The sequence below is a fragment of the Hemiscyllium ocellatum genome, chromosome 37 (assembly GCF_020745735.1).
Source record: "Hemiscyllium ocellatum isolate sHemOce1 chromosome 37, sHemOce1.pat.X.cur, whole genome shotgun sequence".
NCBI lineage: Eukaryota > Metazoa > Chordata > Chondrichthyes > Orectolobiformes > Hemiscylliidae > Hemiscyllium > Hemiscyllium ocellatum.
In genome coordinates, this window is record NC_083437.1 from 13,820,180 (window position 1) to 13,842,358 (window position 22,179).

The 22,179-nt window shown below is 39.4% G+C and overlaps 1 protein-coding gene across 4 annotated transcripts in view; it reads right to left on the reverse strand.

The window, feature by feature from the left end:
- Window positions 1-7,904: 7,904 nt before the first annotated feature.
- disp3 (dispatched RND transporter family member 3) overlaps window positions 7,905-22,179 on the reverse strand; it is a 501,842-nt gene continuing 487,567 nt past the window's right edge. For all 4 annotated transcript variants that reach the window (XM_060852435.1, XM_060852437.1, XM_060852434.1 and 1 more), the window contains 2 exons: window positions 19,810-19,976; window positions 7,905-12,237 (listed from right to left, as the gene is read on the reverse strand). In XM_060852435.1, coding sequence (XP_060708418.1) covers window positions 11,875-12,237; window positions 19,810-19,976 — 530 coding nt within the window. In that variant the 3' untranslated portion in view covers window positions 7,905-11,874. The remainder of the gene's footprint in view (window positions 12,238-19,809; window positions 19,977-22,179) is intronic.

The window sequence follows — 22,179 nt, forward strand, 5'->3', positions numbered from 1 at the left end:
GAAAAAGTTGGCGTCCAGGCTACCTTCTTAAATTATATTGAGGGGATCTGGCCAGGTCTATAACACATATACTCAAATGTGTAGAGAGAACATTTTAGAAGTCACCACTTATGGTGCCATCTTATGTACAGATTCTTCAGTTCAGATTTTCTCATTGTCCTAAAGATTGAATTGCTTTTGTACAATTTACCATTCTGGGCTATCACTTCATTTGTATGCGCACAATAGTCTCTGCTAGCAACAGGTGTGTCCTTGATGGTTTCACGCTATCCTTTCATCATAGAGTTATAGAGATATACAGAACTGAAACAGACCCTTCAGTCTGACTTATCCACGCCGACCAGATATCCTAAGCTAATCTAGTCCCATTTGCCAGCACTTGGCCCACATCCCTCTAAACCCTTCCTATTCATAAACTGATCCAGATGCCTTTTAAATGCTGTAATTGTACTAACCTCCACCACTTCTTCTGGCAGCTCATTCTATGCACACACACCTTCTGTAAGAAAACGTTGCCCTCAAGGTCCCTTCTAAATCTTTCCCCTTTCACTCTAAGCTTATGCCCTCTAGTTTTGGACTTGCCTTCCCCAGGGAAAGGACCTTCTCTGTTTACCCTATCCATGCCCCTCACGATTTTATAAACCTATATAAGGTCACCCTCACCCTCCAATGCTCCAGGGAAAACAACCCCACCCTATTCAGCCTCCTGCAGCACTTGGACAATGGAATGGTATTTTATGTAGTTTGTCTGATTTGAGCAGGACACTGTATTTCAGGTTCAGCGTCTCTGCTGGGATGATTACTTCCACAACATACTGAATTGTTGCTCTTTGTTGAATCTGAAAGATTTACACTATCTCTTGGCAAACTGAACCACATTCCTAGGAAGTGCTTCTCTCAACAGCATGTTATCAGCTTGCTTGCATTATCATATAGACAAGATATGCAGAGAAGATATCTCTGCAAACTAAGTAATATTCCATGTAGGTGCTGTGGAGTAGGTAAAGGTAGATTGAGGATGATGATTTGAAGTGGCTTTTAGTTGGGCTCCATTGTTACGATGTGTTTCTCAAACAGGTTTTGATTAACCAGGCAATCTTTCTCTACCGCTGAAAATGTGTTGCTGGAAAAGCGCAGCAGGTCAGGCAGCATCCAAGGAACAGGAGATTCGACGTTTCGGGCATAAGCCCTTCTTCAGGGCTCATGCCCGAAACATCGACTCTCCTGCTCCTTGATGCTGCCTGGCCTGCTGCGCTTTTCCAGCAACACATTTTCAGCTCTGATCTCCAGCATCTGCAGTCCTCACTTTCTCTTAGAAAATCTTTCTCTACCCCAGAGCAACATCATTCAGTTTGTATAAATGCCCTGCAAACAACTGGCTGTTCTGTTGTATAATGTTGCCTGCAAGTCCTGCCTTACTGGCATCATATTGCAATGTGACTTCACCAGAAATCAGCACTAGTTCTGTCACCTCTAGTTGTTTGATTTTAATGAAAAATGCTTCATGGTTTGTAACCCATTGTTACTGCACATTCTTAGCACTGAGCTCATATAAAGGTTTGCACTCTAATGATAAATTAGGTAAGAACTTTACTAAATAGTTTAGAGATGCAATAAAGTGTTGCACTGCTTTTATATTTGCTGGTCGCTGCATCTCTGTTACAATTCTCACAATGTCAGGATCCAAGTGAAGGCCTTTCACTGTCAATACATAATTAATGCATTTGCCTTGAGGCATCTTTAATTGCATATTTTTTCTAGTTCAGCTTCAGGTTCAAGTGGTGAACTATCTAGCAGTGTGATTGTGATCTCCGGTGGCTTTTCCCACAGTGTCTCCTCGTCCACAGAGTAACAGATCATCCATGATAGCTTCATCTCCTGGCTGAACACTGAATATTTCATGCTGTTTGCATTGATACTCTTCTAAAGCAGTGGAAATGCAGGATGGCATGCGCAACCAACTGTACCTCCCAAATGGCATCTGGAATGCAGTCAGAAAACTGCTGCTTGCACCCACCCTAACCCTTCTTCAAACCAACCCTTATTTCTCTCCAACTCAAAGTATACCTCGCAAGAGGTGAACCAAGGGCAATATTGATCAAACTCAACTTCTTAGATCAGCCCCACCTTCATCTTCTACCCAAGTGACTGGATGTGGGGCCTAGACATTATCTTTCTCTAGATTAGTATGGTGCTGGAAAAGCACAGCAGGTGTTCAAAGTTTGTGAAAAGCACAGCAGGTCAAGCAGCATTCGAGGAGCAGGAAAATTGACATTTCGGGCAAAAGCCCTTCATCAGGAATGTGGCAGGGACCATCTGGGGTGAAGAGATAAATGGGAGGTGGATGGGGCTGGGGAGAAGGTAGCTAAGAGTACAACCGGTGGATGGCTCCACTTTCTAATTGAAAAGGGAAAAAAAGGTTTAATAGTTATCTCTGCTATATGGTCATTTTTATTAACTACTGGTTTTAATGATTAATTTGCTGTTTTGGAATATTCCCAACCCTGAAATACATGCTCACTGTTGTGGTACACCTTATCTTTCTAATATAGCAAGCAGGCCTAATGAGTGATGGGTGTTTTAAAACTGACATAAGTTGATTTACAGAAATACAGAACCAATCTAATTCATCATAACTATCATTCCGCTTGCAAATGAGATGATATTAAAATAAATCATAATTCATGAAAAAGTCTCCACTAATATTTTTGTTACTTTTCAGCAACATAATAGTGACGTTTACACCACGTGGTTTTCTAAATATATTTTGTAAACATTTTAGCTGCTTGCATTTGCTTCATGCTCACTCTGTGCCATTGACTGATGAATCTCTTCTATGGTACCTGCAGCTTTCTGATGCTTCCCTCAATGCTTATTTTTCATATGTCCAAAATCTGCAGGTTAGGTGGATTGCCCAGGCTAAATTGTCCATAGTCTGGATCAGTGGTGCTGGAAGAGCACAGCAGTTCCAGGCAGCATCCAATGAGCAGCGAAATCGACGTTTCGGGCAAAATCCCTTCATCAAAAGCCCTTTTGCCCGAAATGTCGATTTCGCTGCTCATTGGATGCTGCCTGGAACTGCTGTGCTCTTCCAGCACCACTGATCCAGAATCTGGTTTCTAGCATCTGCAGTCATTGTTTTTACCTTCCTAAATTGTCCATAGTGTCCACAGATGTGCTAGCTAGATGGATTAGTCATGGAAAATGCAGAGTAACAGGGATAGGCTAGAGGTTGGGTCTGGGTGGGATGCTATTCAGAGGGTTGATGTGAACTCAATGGGCCGAATGGCCTGCTTCCACACTGTAGGAATTCTATGATTCTTTAAGTCAGTCCAAACAGTAAGGATCAGGAGGTCATACAACCGTGGAGGTAGGGGATGTGATGACTTATCCTAATCCTCTATCACTCAATAACTTGCATTTATATTACATTTTTGATGTCCCAGCATATGTCACAACAGTATAATCCAAAAAACAAAGGACGATGATCCAAAGAAGGGATTTATCAGGAAGTGTAAGTTTTAAGAAGGACCTTACAGCAGGAGAGGTAGCAGGAATTTAGGGACAGAATTCCAGATATTTGAGCCAAGATAGCATGGCCGGCATTAGTGAATAGAGTTGAATAGACATGAGATATGTTTATGCAGAATTGTGAAAATCATATTACGCATGACCAGAATATAAACTGATGATGTTAGGTTTGCTGTGCAGATCACTTGCTGCAGGCAATAAGCATCTCTTGGACACATGGACCAATCATTACTGTCTCCAGATGCAGCTGTCTTCATTCTTCTCTGTTGGATTCAGTTTGATTCCAATGATTATTGTTTGAAGAATAGTGGAGTGCGAGCTGCTGAAGAACATCAAACCAACAGTTAATTAAAACAAATCATAGCACCATCAGTAATATAATAATATTGCCAATCAATATGGGGGCAAGCCTTTGACTTAGCGGTCAGTTCTGAAAATTTCAGCTCACAGACTGAAACTCAGACTCTGAGTTTAAAGATAGTTAGTATCCATCAAGGTACTCTGTAACAGAGATGCATAAAACCCTTCTGTCTGTCGGGACAATTTTGACTGTTATAATGATGGCGACATCAATGAGAAGAAGTCACAGTACAATTTGTAAAACAGCTAATGAACCTGTAATTTTTTTCCACCCTTTCACATTGTTCTCTATCGGAGGGTACAGATAAAACAATTCTACTAACATTACTACACAATCCTGAAACTATGTAAAATAGGATAAAATATTGCATGTTTAGTAAGCTTTCCAATTGATACAAAGTTGGGTTTATGGTACGAAACAGAGGGTGGTGGTGGAGGCTGTTTTTTTGAACTGGGGTCCTATGAACAGCAGTGTTCCACTGGGATCAGTGCTGAATCCACTTTTGTTTGCTATGTATATAAGTGATTTGGATGAGAATATATGAAGCATGGTTAGTTAGTTGGCAGATGACATCAAAATTGGTCATAGCGTGAACAGTGATGATTATCTAAGATTACAAAGAGATCTTAATCAAATGGGTCAATGGGCTGAGGAGTGGCAGATGGACTTTACTTTGCACAAATGTGTGGTATTGCATTTTGGCAATAGAAAAAAGGATAGGACTTATATAATTAACAGTCGGGCTTAGGTATTGTTGTATAACAGAGAGTCCTAGGGATTCAGATTCATAATTCTTTGAATTTGCATCACAGGTAGACAGGATGATTAAGAAAGTGTTGATCATACTGGCCTTCATTGCTTAGACCTTTGTGTATAGGCGTTGGGCTGTTATATTTAGGTTGTACAGGATGTCGGTAAGGCCTCTTCTGCGATTATCATGTCCAATTCTTGTCGCCCTGTTAGAGGAAGAATATTGTTAAATTGTAGAGGGTTCAGAAAAGATTTACCAAGATGTTACTGGGAATGGAGGGTTTGAGATATGAAAATAGACTGGAAAGGCTTGGACTTTCTTCACTGGAGTGTAGAAGGTTGAGGGGTGACTTTATAGAGGTTTATAAAATCATGAGGGATATAGATAAGACAAATGACAAGGGTCTTTTTCCTAAGGTTAGGAGAACTCAAAACTAAAGAGCATATTTTTAAGGCGAGAGGAGCAAAATTTAAAAGGGACATGAGGGACCACGTTTTTACACAGAGAGTGGTTTGTGTGTGGAATGAATTGCCAGCTAAAGTGGTGGATGCAGTTACAACATTTAAAAGATATTTGAACAAATTCATGAATAGAGTCAAAGAGTGAGGTGCTGGAAAAGCATAGCTGGTCAGGCAGCATCCGAGGAGCAGGAGAATCGATGTTTCAAGCATAAGCCCTTCATCAGCCCTTCATTCTTGATGAACAGTTTATGCTCGAAACATTGATTCTCCTGCTCCTCGGATGCTGCCTGACCTGCTGGGCTTTTCCAGCACCACATTTTTCGACTCTGATATCCAGCAGTTGCAGACCTCACTTTCTCCTCGTTCATTAAGTTCATGGAAAGGAAAGGTTTGGAGGGATATGGGCCATGCACAGGACTAGGTTAGTTTGGGAACATGGTCGACATTGTTTGGACTGAAGTGTCTATTTCTATGCTATATGACCGTATGGCTTTAAGTTGATATTGGGTTCCCTTCATTACAAATTCTGTTCATTATGTTGGAGCAATATTTGTTGTGTATATCTGAATTAATTTGAGTGTCTAGATGAAGCATGATTTCTAACAAAGCCTTCCAGTGCTGAAGCAGGGGCTGTTATCTCTCACAGTGCAATCACACATCAAATTAAATGTTATCATTGCTGCAGAATGGACTGTGACCAAATTGTTGCTCTATTGTTAAAGTGGTTCAGGAACCTGCTTGATGCCACTGCACCATACAATATCCCAGATGTACTAGGCCAGAGTGAATCGGCAGAAATGCTTTGGGCAGACAGGATTCAAATTTTAAGTTAGAGCACTCTGAGGGAATCTTTTGGACTCGCAACAGTGAACACAAAATAGACCATGACTTTTGTTTTGCTAATCTAACCTTCTCTGTGTGATTCACATCAATTCTCAGCAATAGGAGGTGGAGCAATGCTCCCCTCACAAGAAATCCAAGAGTTAGCTGATTGTTGTGTTGATCTGACCAGTGGACATCTACTGATACTCACATCTCCTCAGCAAATCAGTGGAATCAGGACAATCTTCACACCCAGTTGAAAAAATTCTATACGTATGGATGTCTATGACTGGTCATGGGTATTCCTGATACCTGACTCCTGCAAAACCGAAAGAGGCTTAGGGACTTATCTTCAAAGATTTATAAACATTATTCAGACAGTCTGGAGTGTCATATAGATGCTATGTTCAAATGACAAATCCACATAATTTTTTTTATCAACCTAAGCTGCTTTGTTCCAATTACTTTGAGAGAAGAAATAATGTTATTAAGTTTCTGTTACAATTAAAATAAATGAGGGTTTCCTGTCCTCAGTTGAAGCTCATTCATCAGCAATGCAACCAGAGTCAGTACATTGATCAGGCAATGCTAAAATAGCTTGCAATGTGGATAAAGTAAGTAATTGTGTGAATTTGTTTACCCAGCATGGTGTAATAATGATGAATAGCAACCACTCACAAGGAAGTAATTCAATCAAGTCCAAATGTATGATAAAAACAGACTAGGGTACAAGCATTCCTTCTAAAATAGCTATCAGGAATGTGAACTGGAACTCATTCTAGTTGCTTGTTCTGTTTCTGACAAGTAGAAATTTCTATTCAACAATTTGCACACCACTAAGGTTAGCAGTATTTTGAATCTTTTTAGCAATTTCGATGCAGTAAATCAGTGACAGTCATTTTTATTTCATCATTGTCTAATGGTACTTTCCAATCCAGGACTGAGAAACAAAAGATTATTGAACTATCCAATTGTGAAAAAAGAGGAGTTAAATATTCTTTCCCGCCCTTTCATCAATCTGGCCTCGTGTGAGTGTTATGTGCATCCTTCCTCTGCTTTGGGTAACATAGCTCAGATTGTGGATTTTTCCAGGATTCTTTGTGCTATGCTCTGACATCACTAGCTTCACAAGTTCAGTTTTTCTGCAGCTTCCAAGATGAGATGCTGTATTAGTGACAGTGTTTTTACTCAAGCTAATCAATTCCAGGCAGCAGGACGTCCAACTCCTTATTTGCTCCATTCTGTCTTCAGTATTCGAATGTTATGCAGGTTTCAGATAATGTATACCAATATTTAATGCTAATGTGAAGGTCCAAATTGTGCCAAGTTGCAGAGAGTGAAATACCTTTCATTTTTCCCTAAATTCTACTGGACCACATGTACTGCATGTTAAGGTTTGAAAAGGACCAAGAGTTTCATCTGACATTCTACAATCAGAACATTTGGAATTGATTATTAATTGCTCCTTTTCATCCCATTTTCTCCTTCTTCATCCTTCTCTTACAATTGCGTGGCATTGCCTCATGCAAATGATTATTTATAAATAAAATGTGAGTAGTGAGAAATATAACAGCTAAATCCTTACCATCTATCCCCAGATATGCCAGTTTTCATTGGAACCTCTTCCTGATCCAGAAATTAAAACAAATTGGAGTTTCTTTATTGCTGCACAGAAGAGATATTAAACCTGAGCCTTTCCTAGTCTGTATAGCTCATCGGGAGAGCTTAAACATCAATATTCCAAATGTTAAAAAAAATGACGTCTACAGCTGTTGCACCAAGAAGTAGTTAATTGCAGACAAAAGTTAAAACCTATTGACAGGATTCCAACATGAAATTGGGGGCTTTATTATAGGATTGCAGCCCACTGACTGAGAGGGGAAAGGGCAGGAAGCAACAGAGACAAAAAAAAACAAGGACAGAGAACTCATTGACAATGAATAGAAATTTATTTTGGATTGAATTAAAGCAGCAGTAATACAACAATTTGAATGTCAAATAATTCGACAACAGTTCCTAAAACAGGGAACATTGTTCAAAGATTCCTTTTCTACAAAATTACTTAAGAAATTTACACAATATGGAAAAAGAAATTACTAACTAACAATATACAGTAATTAGAATTATTCAGACTATTTTCAAAACTTTGTTAGATTTTGATACTAATGTAGATGTACTGGACAGTTCAGTACTTCAGAATTAATTGCTTTTCATTCCTGGTTAACCAGTCCTCTCGGTAATATGTTGCGTTTTAGTTCAGTCTCTTTAATTATAAAATGGGGCAACCTATTTTATATTTCCACTTCACTTAACTGACACCAGCCATGGAAAAACATACTCAATAAACTTTTAACAGCTCTTGCAAATTTTGTTATGCAATTTTGACAACAAAAGAACAATGAAGCAGGTTTAATGGCTGAAGCATTGGATGTCAACATCATATCTGGTCTGATACCTCTATTCTTTCAACGCAAGGATGTATAGATAATAAATCTCCTTCAAAAATGAGTGATCCTGCTGCAGAGCTCCCACATTGAGTATCTGTATTATGGGTAAAAGACAACAACCACTGCATCACATTGTATCTATTTCTCCATTTTGTTTCTCGGCCTATCTCAACTAACTTGTATTATTTAACTTTTCCCACCACATAATTGGTATGATGCAATTTTATTACTTTATTTTTATATATCTATGTATTAAAATATAAGTTACAATGTCAATAGGTTATTTCATTTTATACTGACAGTAACTGTCCAATTTTCATTAAACTATAGTGTTGGAGATTGCATTTGTGCATTTTTATCAACAATCTCTAAATGTGTTTTAGTGTGTAATCTACTTGCTTATGCTTGACCATGAAAATGAAATAGCTAGAAACAGATAAACAAAATACAATAGCAAATCAAATGTACCTCACTTCAAAATTGTGGGCCAGGGTTATTGAAGAAAGGAATGCTGTGCCACCAGTAGTGCTTGAAGCAGAGGACACTGCATTCTTTTGGGAATCTGAATGAATATGAAATGCAGTTAAAAAGCCATAGGGAGAGAAAGGGATCAGATTTGGGTTGTTCTCAAAAAAAATCCAGGACAGATTGCGCAGGTTAAATGGTCTCTTTTTGTGTTCTGGATATATGAAACCCAATTTATGTGTGTATATAAATATAATATATATATAGGCAGCTATTGTTTGGCTATTCCTTGTGTTGAAGCACGTACTGAAGAATTGTCAGGGCATGTTGATGAATACTGGATGCTCTGGAACTATTTCTACAAACACTATGCTAAAATTTGGATATGTGAATGGCTGATTTACAACAATCCCCTGCAAACACAATCCTTAATATCGGTCTTGAGTTCATTGACTTACCTTGTCTTGACATTTTAAGTCAACCTCCATAACAGCTTAGTATTCTCCCCAAACAGGCTCACTTTCTGCTGACACTGTTCCCCAATCCTTCATTCCCCACTTTGTTTCAAACCCTGTGTTCATCTCCCTTCTTATCCAATGAGTTTTTCAACTCTCTCTCTCTCACCCTGACAATGCTCATTTTGTCTTGCCTCACCTCAGAAAATCATTCAACACCCCCACTTCCCCAATAATTCTGATTGTTCCAATGCCAGCCAGATGGAGCCAGGCTTTGTGGAGAGTGTGCCAGGAGAGGAGGTGAGCACTATCTGATAGGGGTGCGAAGGAGTGAATGTTGTCTGATGTATGCTGTGCAGCGGGCTGGATGTTGAGCACTATCTGGGAATGGAGAGGAAAACATTATTGATACAGAAGCTGAACATTACTGTGACTATTGGAGGGCTTATTTACTTCTGTCACATTCCTGAACAGGCTTTACACCAGCTATGAAAGTATCTAAGTATTTTTGTAAAAAATCAAAGTAGGGAAAGGGCAAACAGCCTTAGTCTGCATGTTTCTGGTGGTCTGACTGCGCTATTGGTTGAGAAATGGAAGTGCTTGAATTCCCAAGCCAGATGTTGACGGTCAATTCAAATATGGTGAGGAGGGGAACATTAACCCAAATTTCATTAATGTATTTTTCCACCTGAAGTTACTGGATGATAGGTAGGAATGGGAATGAAGGTCACTACTTCACTGCTCTCCAGCCCAAGTGTGTAAAAGCCATTGTATCAACCTTATTGCAACTTCAGACCAGCAATCTCACTACACATTGTCTGGTCCATAAGGTTCACTGCCATATATCTTTATCAAATGAGCCATTACCTATCTCATTAATGATAGCTACCTTGCATTGTTACAGTGGATTAGCTATTCTACTTGCAACTGGGTTAAGCAAATATTTATAAATGCATTCATAATCAACAGACTGAGTTTGTAACCTTTGTCTTTATTATTTCAAATCTACAATTGCTCAGATTGGGGGAGCTGGTTTAGTTTAATGTCTTAAAGCTTTCCTTTTTGCTTAATGTGGGACCAGTTTAGTTTGAAAGGAGATTTTACTATGAAGAAGCAACCTGCGGAAAGATTACTTAGATAGTTTTTGTATGAGTGTACGTATTTGATATATTTCACTAGTGGAAGTGATGATTGTTTGGCTAATATTGAGCAGGGTACTGAGGAAGATGCAGTGTTGGAAGTAAGGGTAAGATATTAAACTAAACATCCATCCGTCCGTGTGGATTTGTTTCACTATTAGAACAAAATCGTTGATTTCTCTGGATGTCCTAAACAAAATTTCTCCCCCACTCTACCTCACCAAAGCTCACTGTTTAGTTATTGAACTTTTCTGTTGTTGTTGAAACTTTATGTATGCAAATTAGCTACCATGTTTATCACTGACATAACAGCAGCTGTACTTCAAGAATTATTAACAAACCAAACAGCTCTTAGATGTCCCAAATTTCTAAAAGACCTAAACCAACAAGAATTTTGACTTCCCTTACAACATGGATATAGGAACACTTGGCATAACACAGCATCATGTAGGTCAGGCCATTAGCATCATTCGAGATGGTAGTGGAAGGGGCTGACTCTATCTGACTTTATGGCCAATGGACTATAAAGGCATATTGTACATTGGTCTAGGTGATCATTCCAGCAAATTCTGTTGGCAGTGTCTGCTTGATGGTCAGATAGAATACATGGGTGAAGAATGGCACTTGGGTGATATTGTGTATGCCTATATCCTTGTGATTACAGGGGACAAGGAGCAAATGAGAGAAACTGGAGAATAAAAAAATGAGTAAGAAGTAAATAAGAGAAATAACTCATGGAAAAGTTATTCAAAAACTGAATTTCACTTTAACCCAGAGCTTGGAGGGTTGAGTTTCAATGACCCATATCACTGAATTTCTGTTGGGAACCATCTTTTCTTAGTTGGTCTTTCACATGATATTTCTTCACGGTGTTGGGAAAAGACTGGTGGTGAAGTGGTCATGCCCTCCATGATTATACCTGCATTGGTTGATCATGAACACATACAGTGTTTGAGATGAATCTGTCCAAACTAACAGAATCTTAGTTAAACAGTTGAAGCCTGTAACAGTTGAAACATGGTAGTAGGAAGGAAATTAAGGAGAGTACCTCAGTATTAACTAGATAGCTGCCAGCTTTCAAATGTAATGAACAGATTTCCTTACAACTATGCGCAAAGGGTATGTCTACCACATATCTAGAACCCGTTGCTCTCAGAATGCATTTTCATTTGTTTCAATGCTTTCCTTACAAATAGTGGAAAATCATAAAGAGTTTGACCATAGTTGTACATCTAAACAGCAGGAAAAGCTGCACTCACACCATTGCTTGCAGTTAGGTCATTACTTATAGCTTCACCAAGTCAGCAATCATCTGCCATACAAAGGAAAGAAACAACTGATACAAAAAAAGTGGCAATAGTCCCAGTTTTTGCATTGTGATGAAATTCCCTTTTTTAAAACATTATTTCTGTTGTCTCTTGTATTAAAGTAGTATAAATAAATTACAGTGTTGATCCATTGGGGAGAGGGATTTTGAATCCCAATTTAATCAATACAAGGCAGACACAGAATCCTCCACCTCCTATGGCCACTACTCCCAGGACTGCTTTAATTAAAGATCTCCTTGAGCGATAGAAGTCACTTGGAGCCAGGATGCTGAGCAGAGCCGTGTTGACCGTCAAGGTGTAGAACATAGAGATGCCAGTGTTCAGGGCAACAATCTTCCCAAACTTGGCAAATGGAGTGATGATGCAAAAGAAGAGGGGGATAGTTGCTATGACTGTAGTGATGGCACTGGACACAATGGCAACACCAACATGGCTCACAGCAGCGAGGGTTCTCCATTTCCCCATTTCGGATTTATCCTATTAATCAAATAAGGCAGGGTGTTATCTAATGTGTTCATCTATCCAATGAAAATAAGACAAAAACTGCAACTACAGATGTCTTTTAGAATTGAAATACACATATACATTTACTGGGAAAATTCGCCCCCTTTTAAGGTTACAATCCTGGTCATTTTGAAGCAATTTCTAATTTCTTTTCTCCAAAACCACCACTTCTTCAATTCCCCCCTTCTTTACATCCTCCCATCACTTTCAATTGTATGGAGTTCACATGACCATCAGATGAGGGAGCACAAGTCGGTCATTCTGCCCTGTGGGTTTGATCCATCATTCAATGAGATCATGGCTGATTCCATAATCCTCCATTCCACTTTTCTGCCTTGGCTCCATAACCTCTACTGATTAAAAATCTGTCTACCCCAGTCATGAATACATTTAACAATCCAGCCTCTACTGCCCTCTGTGGTAATGAATTCTACAGATTTCCTACTCTCCGAGAGAAGAAATTCTTCTTCATCTCTGTCCTAACTGGGTGACCTATTACTCAGTGATAATGACATCTGGTCCTAGACTGTCCTATAAGAAGAAACAACCTCACCACATCTACCCTGTCAAGACTCCTAAGAATCTCATATGTTTCAAAAAAAACCTCTCATTCTTGTAAATACTAATGAGTACAGACCCAACCTACTCAAACTAAGATAATCCCTCGATACCTTGGATCAATATAACAAATGAAAACTGGACTGCTTCTAGTCATTATATCTTTCCTTAGAAAAGGAGACCAAAACTGTTCAGTGTCCTAGGTGTGATCTGACTAATGCCTTGTGTATTTTAGCAAGACTTCCTTATTTTTATACTACATTATCTTTGAAACAGACATTCCATTCACCTTCTTGCTGAACTTGTATGCTCACTTTTCATGAAGGCGTTAATTGAGACTACATTTTTCAGCTGCTTCTTTTTCATATCTCCCTTTCTCTTTGGTGCCAAAGCTGGAGACCCTGAAAGCCTGAAGCAAAATATCATAAGCCCTTAATTAAAGTCATACATGACATCATCTGTGACTCGAATGAACTTCTTGCTCCCTCTGCAGCATTCGACACATTAATCCACATTATTTAGCCTATTTAGCGTCACACAGACACTTCAGTTCAACTCATCTGTATCAACCAGGTATCCAAATCTGACCTGGTTGCATTTGCCTGCATTTGGCTTCTATACTCTTCCTATTCATGTATCCATCCAGGTGCCTCCAACATTTCCACTGGCAGCTCATTTCATACATGCGCCTCCCTCTGCTTGAAAAAACTATCTTTCCCCTCTCACCTTAAACCTATACCCTCTAGTTTTGGGCTCCCCCGCCATAGGATAAAGAGCTTGGCTATTAACCCTACTCATGCCACTCATGATTTTATAAACCTCTATAAGGTTGCTCCTCAGTCTCTGATAGGGAAAAACAGCCCCAGTCTATTCAGCCTCTCCCTACAGCAACATGACACCCCAATGTTCTGACCAATGAAGGGAAGGGTGCCAAATGCCTTCTTCACCGTCTATATACCCATGACTCCACTTTCAAGGAACTATGTCCCTGCACCCCAAGATCTCATTGTTTGGAACACTCCCAGGGCCCTAGCATTAACTGTTTAATTCTTGTCCTGGTTTGCTTGATCAAAATGCAACACCTCACATTCATCTAAATTAAACTCCATCTGCCACTCCTCTGCCTGTTGGCCCACCTGTATACTGAGATAATCTTCTTCACTGTCCACTATATCAATTATTTTGGTGTTATCTGCTAACTTACTAACCATACCTCCAATATTAACATCCAAATCATTTATATAAATGACAAAAAGCAGTGGACCCAGCCCTGATCCTTGTGGCACACCAGAGGTCACAAGATTCCAGTCCTAAAAACAACCTCCACCACCTCTGTCTCCCAACTTCAAGCTAATTTTGAATCCAATTGGCTAGCTCCCCCTGGAGCCATGTGATCTAAACTTATTAATCAGTCTACCAGGCAGAACCTTGACAAATGCTTTTCTGAAATCCATATAGAGAATGTCTACTGCTCTGCCTTCATCAATCTTCTTTGTCACCTCTTCAAAAAACTCAATCAAGTCAGTGAAACATGATTTCTCACACATAATTTCATGCTATCCACAATCAGTCCTTGCCTTTCCAAATGTATGTAAGTCCTGTCCCCCAGACTACTACTGATGTAAGGCTCACTGGTCTATTGTCCCCTGTTTTTTTTCTTGCAGCCTTTCTTAAATAATGACACCACATTAGCCAACCTCTAGTCTTCTGGTACCTCATCTGTGGTTATCGATGGTAGAAATATCTCAGCAAGGGGGCAAATAATCTCTTTCTTAGTTTCCCACAAAGTTCTGGGAAACAGCTGACCAGGTCCCAGGATTTATCTACCTTTATGTGAACAGCACCTCCTCTTCAGTAATATGAACTCCTCATCATCAATATTTATTTCCCCAAGTTTTGTTTTCTTCATTGTCCAGCTGAGTGGGATCACCATTGACTGGTTCCCATTTGTTTATTGATTCCCAGGCTATGTACCTCTGGCCTCAGGACCATTCTAGCACTCAGTGTTCTCTCGTGCATCCCTCAATCATTTTTCCCACCATTCGTGGGTGTGTTAATAAGAGAGTAAATTGCTGAATTCTCTCCATTAAGTATCTTTACCTTTGTCCCTTCTTTTCTGTTAAGACCTTTCAGAAAACCTACCTCCTTGGCCAATCTTTTAACCACCTATTCTAATTATCTCCTTCTTTGACTCAGCACCAATTTTTGTCTGATTAGGTTTGTGAGAGGTGTTTTGGATGTTTTGCTGCATTAAAGGCACTGTTTAGAATGCAATGTTGTGTAAAAACTATGCAAAAAAATCTGAATCAAATCAAAAATGATTGTTTTTTCTTAGCTTTATGTAATATAACCATGATGTGGAGATGTCGGTATTGGACTGTGGTGGACAAAGCCAAAAGTGAAATGACGTCAAGTTATAGTCCAACAGTTTATTTGAAGTCACACGTTTTTGGAGCGCTGCTCCTTCAGTAAATGAAGTGGAAGGAAGCACACAAGCACAGAATTTATAGGTGGAGAGATCATTGCAAAATAATTCCAGGTAATCCCGGCCCTCCAAAAGCTTGTGACTTCAAATAAATCAGTTGGAATGTAACTTGGTGTTGTGTGACTTCTGACCTTATGTAATATAGAGGTGAATAATATAATGGTGAGCATCAATAAGCTTTGCATGTTCAGGAATGATGCTGAAAATCTGTAACAAAATCTGTAACAGAAACTCAGCACGTCTGGCACATCTGTGGAGAGAAAGCAGTGTTAATAGTTTAGGTCCAGTGACCTTTCTTCAGAACTCTTCTTCAGAAATGTAGTTATAATCAGGGATAATATAGTCAGGGCGATAGACACTCTTTGGCTAGGATCGAGAATCCTGAAGGTGATGTTGCCTGGGTTCAGGATATCTCAGCTGGGTTACAAAGGAACTTGAAGTTGGAGGGGAATAGCCAGCTGATGTGGTCCAATGCAGGTACCAATGATATAGGTAGAAAGGTGAAAGAGGATCTGTTAGGGGAGCTGCACGAGGCTAAATTATAAAGCAGAATCAAAAAGGCATGGTGGCTCAGTCGTTAGCACTGCTGCCTCACAGTGCCAGGGGCCTGGGTTCAATTCCCACCTCGGGCAACTATCTGTGTGGAGTTTGCACATTCTCCCCGTGTCTGCGTGGGTTTCCTCCCACAGTCCAAAGATGTGCAGGTTAGGTGAATGGGCCATGCTAAATTGTCCATAGTGTTAGGTGTAGGGGAATGAGTCTGGGTGGGTTGTTCTTCGGAGGGTCGGTGTGGATTTGTTGGGCCGAAGGGCTTGTTTCCACACTGTAGGGAATCTAGTCTAATCTAATCCAATCTGCAGATCACTACCTGAAGCAGGACCTAACTTGCACAGGATAAACAAGATTACAGACATACTGTAAACTGTGGGAGAAATAGGGTTGAATTCATGGGACATTGGCATCAGTACTGGGGAAGGAGGGAGCTGTTCCAATGCAACAGGGTCAGAGTCCTGGTGACTCACAAAACTAGTGGATAGGGATTTAAATTAAATCGCGGGGAACAGGGTGGGTTCAGATGTACGAAAAATGAGAAAATCAAGCATCTGATTGCAGGTTAATAATGGGCTGATTGTTACCAGAAAATAAAAGGAAGGGACAGAATGTAAGTGTCATATTACACCAAGGAAACATAGAAGTGTAGGGGAAAATTTGACAGTAAAGCAAACTTTGCGCAAAGCATTTGGAAGAAGGTAGATGAATGATGGTGTAAACTGAGGTAAAATGAACATGATCTTATCACCATCACGGAAACATGCTTCCAAGGAGATCAAAACTGGGAATTTAACATTCATGACTATTTCACTTTTTGGAAAAATAGGTTGGATGGAAAAATAGAAGGGATAGAAAAGAGGCTAATAGATAAAAGATAAAATGAGGACAGTTGTGAGAGACGATCGAGGCTTGGATGATATAGGGTCCAATTGGGTGGAATTAAGTACCATCATCACCACTAAGAGAAATTGTATGAAGTAAACTAATAGGTTGAAGGCACTTAAGTCCCCTGGCCCTGATGGGTCCAAAAGAGGTAGCGAAAGAGATAGTGGATAATACCATAAGAAAGACCATAGAAATAGGAACAGGAGTAGGCTGTTTGGCTCCTTGAGCTTGCTCTGCCATTAATAGATTCATTGATGATCCAACATTCTGTACATCAATTTTCCTGTATTTATAAGAATGCACTGGTTGTAATTTTCCAAACAATCCTTGGATTCTGGAAAAGAGGATTGGAAACTGCCAATGCGGCACCAATATTCAAAAAGGGAGGGGGGCAAAATTAGCCTAACATATGCTGTTGGAAATGTATTGGAATCATTTATATCGATAGGTTAAGCATTAATATGGATAACAAGCTGGTAATGGAGTATAACGTGAGCAAATGCGAAGCTGTTCATCTTAGAAAGGCGAACAAAAGAACAGCATATTATTTAAATGGCAAAAAAACTGCAGAAAGCTGCAATAAAAAGGGATGGGGACATACTTGCGCACGAAAAACAGGAAGCTAGCACACAGGTGCAGCAGATAATCAGGAAAGTGAATGGAATGTTGGCCCTTAGTTCAAAGGACTTGGTGTATAAGGGTAGAGAAATCTGACTGTAAATGTACAAGGTACAGGTGAGACTACAGCAGCAGCACCATGAGTGGTTTTCATTTCTTTATTTAAGGAAAGATTTCTGAGGCAGTTCAGATAAAATTAATTGGAAAGATCCCTAGTATGGAGGGATTGCCTTAAGAGTGAAGGCTGAAAAGATTGGGACTCTACTCACTGGTGTTTCAAAGAGTGAGAGGCAATCTCATTGAAACATATAGGATTCTTAAGGGGCTTTACAGGGAAAATGTTTTCCGTCATTGGAGAGTCTAGGACCAGACGGTATAGTCTTAGAATAGAGGTGCATCAATTTAAGACTGAGCTGAGGAGGAATTTCATCTCCCAAACAAAGATTCTTTTCTGAGTCTTTGGAACTCCTTGCCACTGAGATTAAGATTGAGATTAAGATAGAGATAGAATCATGATAGAGATAGATAGATTCATTATTAATAGGGGAATCAAGCGTTATGAGGAAAACTTAAGAAAGTGAACATGGGAAATGTTGGATCAGCCAGGAGCCTATTGGAGTAGAGTCAAGGTACCAAACAGCCTATCCTCTACCCATTTCCAGTGGTCTTCTGGTCTTAACAGATTGCAGGCAGGGCAGGAGAAATTCCTGGAGGCCAGTGACATTTCAGTGCAGCTGACAATTAGTTTAAGAAAGCCCGTATGCAATCTATCTGAGAAATATTGGAGCTTGGAGAAATCACAGGCAGAGTGTCAGCACAGTGAATCTAACTATCTGTGAAAGAGCTGGAATTATGTAGGTGCTGGAGTGCAATGTTGGGAATCCAATTTCAGGAAGGATACTGGCAGTCATTGAGGTAGTTTGTGATGGATTGGCTATGGAATGAATTTTAAGGCTAGACAATTGGAAGTGTAGATGTGGGATGTAATGAGATTTGTAAACCATAGTGTCATTAACATCTGGATTGCAACACTGTTGACCCCACTGGCCATTTAAAGTGCAGCCTGAAGAGTGTTTTACCAAAGATTGTCTAAGAATTAATATTACCTCATGGTAATTCTGTTTTTAGCGTATAGGTTATGAATAATTTATGGATTGTTTTACTTTTCCAGTCTTTATAAGATAGCTTGGTTGGTTGGTTCGTTCAAAACAGTGAAAACTTGAGGCTTTACTTTCTTAACCGATACCTGGGATTTCAAAATGTGTTCATTTTAAACAAAAAAAAAGACATTCATCCCTGCAGGAGTATAACCTAAATGTGATGGACTCCCACCTGGTCATAACAAGAGCAGCAGGTAGATGGAGTCCATTTGACCTTAGTTTGTATGCGATCCTTTACTGAATGTAGGAGTGGTTTCAAATGCTAGATACTGTAGCTAGCATTCTTGGTGCAACTGTTCATCTCAACAGGTATTTGTATTATTGAGCAATCGAAAACAAATGGTGAACGACTCTGGCTTTCCAATGATTTTCCACAGCTGTGTATGGTTGGTTACTATGATATTAAGTGATAATTCAACCAGGATTATGATTGTGTTTAAATTTCTCTCAAGTGTAAAGCCATTGATCACGGGAATGAAATATTTTCTATACTTCCCCAAAATGTACTTTACACATATATTCCCATTTACTTAGTTTCACAGCAATTTAGAAAGAAATAACATTTTGCCTCTCGTTCTCTTGCTTAGTTGTCTTAAGTAGACACTACTCATTAGTTATCTCACTCAGCTGAATTGTGTTTGCACTGAATACAAAATGCTCTGTTTCCATTACTGAAACACTTCTCCATTCATAGAGTTTTAAAACCCTAGCTCGTGGCCCTTAGCATCTCCTTCTTAGTTTGAACTCCTTCAGTGAAATTCACTGGAAAACAATTATGCCATTTCACAGTTGCCCTTGTAAACTCCTGTTTGCTCCTTACAAAGGCAGTGATAGTTTTGGGGACTCCCTGTGCATAGAGTCAGATGGGCCAGTGTGGGCTATTTAATTTGCAGTTATCTTTTAGCCTTGAGAATATTACTGGATGGGATCATTATTGTTCAATACTGCCTTGACAGATGATATCTGTTTGATAACCACTTGTCATCTTGAAGAGTGGCATTTCAATTGGATCCACCTATGAGTTTCAGTAAGTTCAATTGTAACTCCAGCAACTAAATGGGATCAATAAGATTTGTCAGGATAAAAGTCATGATATTACAACTTGACTCAACTCAAATCAGTCACCCTTTTTTCTCAGAACTAAAAGAATTATTACTTTTTCCAATAATTTATAGTTTGCAAATGGAATTGGCAACTGGTTGAAAAGGTTGTAGTCTGTCATGCTTGACATTGGGAAGGTGCACTCCATCACTGAAAGAAATTGAACTAGCTGTAGGTTCTACTTACGTCGGTCTCAGTTATTGGAAGGTTTTCTCCTGCTAGCAGGTAACCCTCGACAAGATGGACACAATAATCCACAGAAGAGCCCACTAAGATGGACAGAGAGATGGCTTCCACAGCTCCCATCTCCCAGCTAAACCAATACATGATGGCAACCATCAAGCAGATAACACCTGGCAAAATGTAGTGGATATGCACATATTAATACTAAAATACTCAAATCCAAAGACAATAACAAAAAACAAGAAGGAAGTTAGTAAAACAATGTCCAGAGAAAGGAAAAATCGGGTATAAACTTAAGCTAAGAAAAAGGAGGATCTGGAGTTCACTATGTGCAACAGTGGGTGAGAAAGAACACTAATAATGTTTAAAAAGTTAAAAGCCATATCTTTAAGGCCATGGACCAAGAGCTGAAAATTAGGAATAAAATATATGATTACTTGTTATTTTTAACACAAACATAATGGGCTAAATGTCCCCCTTCTGTACGTTAAATGTCTATGATTTAATAAAAGAATGATTCTGCTTAAGAACCTTTTTGCAGCCAGTGAACCATTATTGCAGTTAGACACAGCTGTTTTTCAGGCAAACAGAATCTAATTTTAGCATAGCAAAGCCCCTTTAAATAACAAAGAAAATAAATGTCAATGTATTATTCTTTGGTCAGGACACAAAAGGTATTATCTGACTCTTATTTAAAAATAGAATCATAGAATCTTGTAAGAATACCTGAGATAGCTGATGGAGCCTTGATTTAACATTTCATTAAAATGATGCCACCTCTGATAATACAGTATCTCTTTAGTACTGGTATTGTGTCAGTTTGTGCTCAAGTCTCTGGATTGAGATTTCATTCCTTAAACCTTTTACTCAGAGGTAGTTCTTATCTAATGAGCTATGGCTCAACAATGATTGATGATTTTGGGCAGGAAGTTCCTTTCTTAATTTTCAATTAGTGTCATGTGATCTTTTATACCTATCCAAGTAGGCAATAAGGCCTTTGTTAATGTCTCATCTGGAATATGGTACTTCTAGGAGTTATCCACCCCAAACTGCCTTCTGTAGAGACCATTCCCTCTGCCACACCCTTGTAAGGTCCATACACCCCACCAACCACTCCTCCACACCTGGCATCTTTTCCTACAGCCAAGGGAGTGCAATACCTGCTGCCACACCTGCTCCCTCTTACCTCCATCCAAGGCACCAAAGAATCAATCCAAGAACAGCAGAGATTCACCTGTGTTTCCTCTAACCTGATTTACTTTATCTATTGCTCCCAATGTGGTCTCCTCTACATCACAGAGACTGAGTGCAAACCCAAGGACTGGTCCAGGGAACATCGATAGTCTGCATGCTCCAATCAATCTAACTTCCCGATTGCCAGTCATTTCAACTCTGTCACCCACATCCCCAACAACATGTCCATTCTGGGCCTCCTCCGCCACCAAAATAAGGCCACACATAAACTTGAGGAAGAACACCTCATCTTTTGTCTTGGGAGCTTACAACCTGATGGCCTCAACATAGAATTTAGCAGCTTCCAAATCTCACCACTCAGAACAGGACCAGTCCTCATCCCAGGACCAGTCCTCTCTCTCCATTGTGCCCCCTTGACCTGACCTAACCTGTCTATCTTTCTTCCCACCAATTCCTTCCAAATGTCCCACTTACCAATCCCATTCACCCTCTACCTGTATTCACCTATCATCCTCCAACCTATCTTCCCCCCAGCCCCTCCCTCTATTTATTTTTCAGCCCCTTGCCTCTCCCCACTTCTATGAGTTCAACACTCCCTAAGTATCATATTAAAGTGTCACCTTAGATGATGTAATCAAACCATTGGAATGTAACTTAAATCCATGATTGTCTTGTTCAAAGTCAAGAAGGCTCCGAAAAAGGAAATTTTAAGAAAGATCAACATTTGTAAATTTTAGTCTGATAATAGTCTTGTGCGTCAAGCCTTACTGCAAAATATTAAAACTAATGGACACAGGGAATTTCATCTAGGTTAAAGTTTTATGTCCAAAAAATAGTTGACGCCTTAGTTCAAGTAAGGCAAATTCGGTTTGAGTCTGTTACTGATTTTATATGTGACAATTTCACTCTGTTATTGATTTTCAGTACAACAGTTAAAATATATACGTAACAATAATCACAAAAATAAGTTCCTCATGCCAACATTTCATTTAGTGATATCACTGTGGTGATGTCGATTGTGGGGATATGTATGGACTCTTGAGATGAAATTGCATTAGTCTGATAGTGGTCTCTGCTGATTCACTTCAGCATTTAATTTCAGCAAATTATGTATTTTCTATAGTGATAAACTTGTCAAATAATTTATCAGTTAGTATACTCTACCTTCAACCATCAATT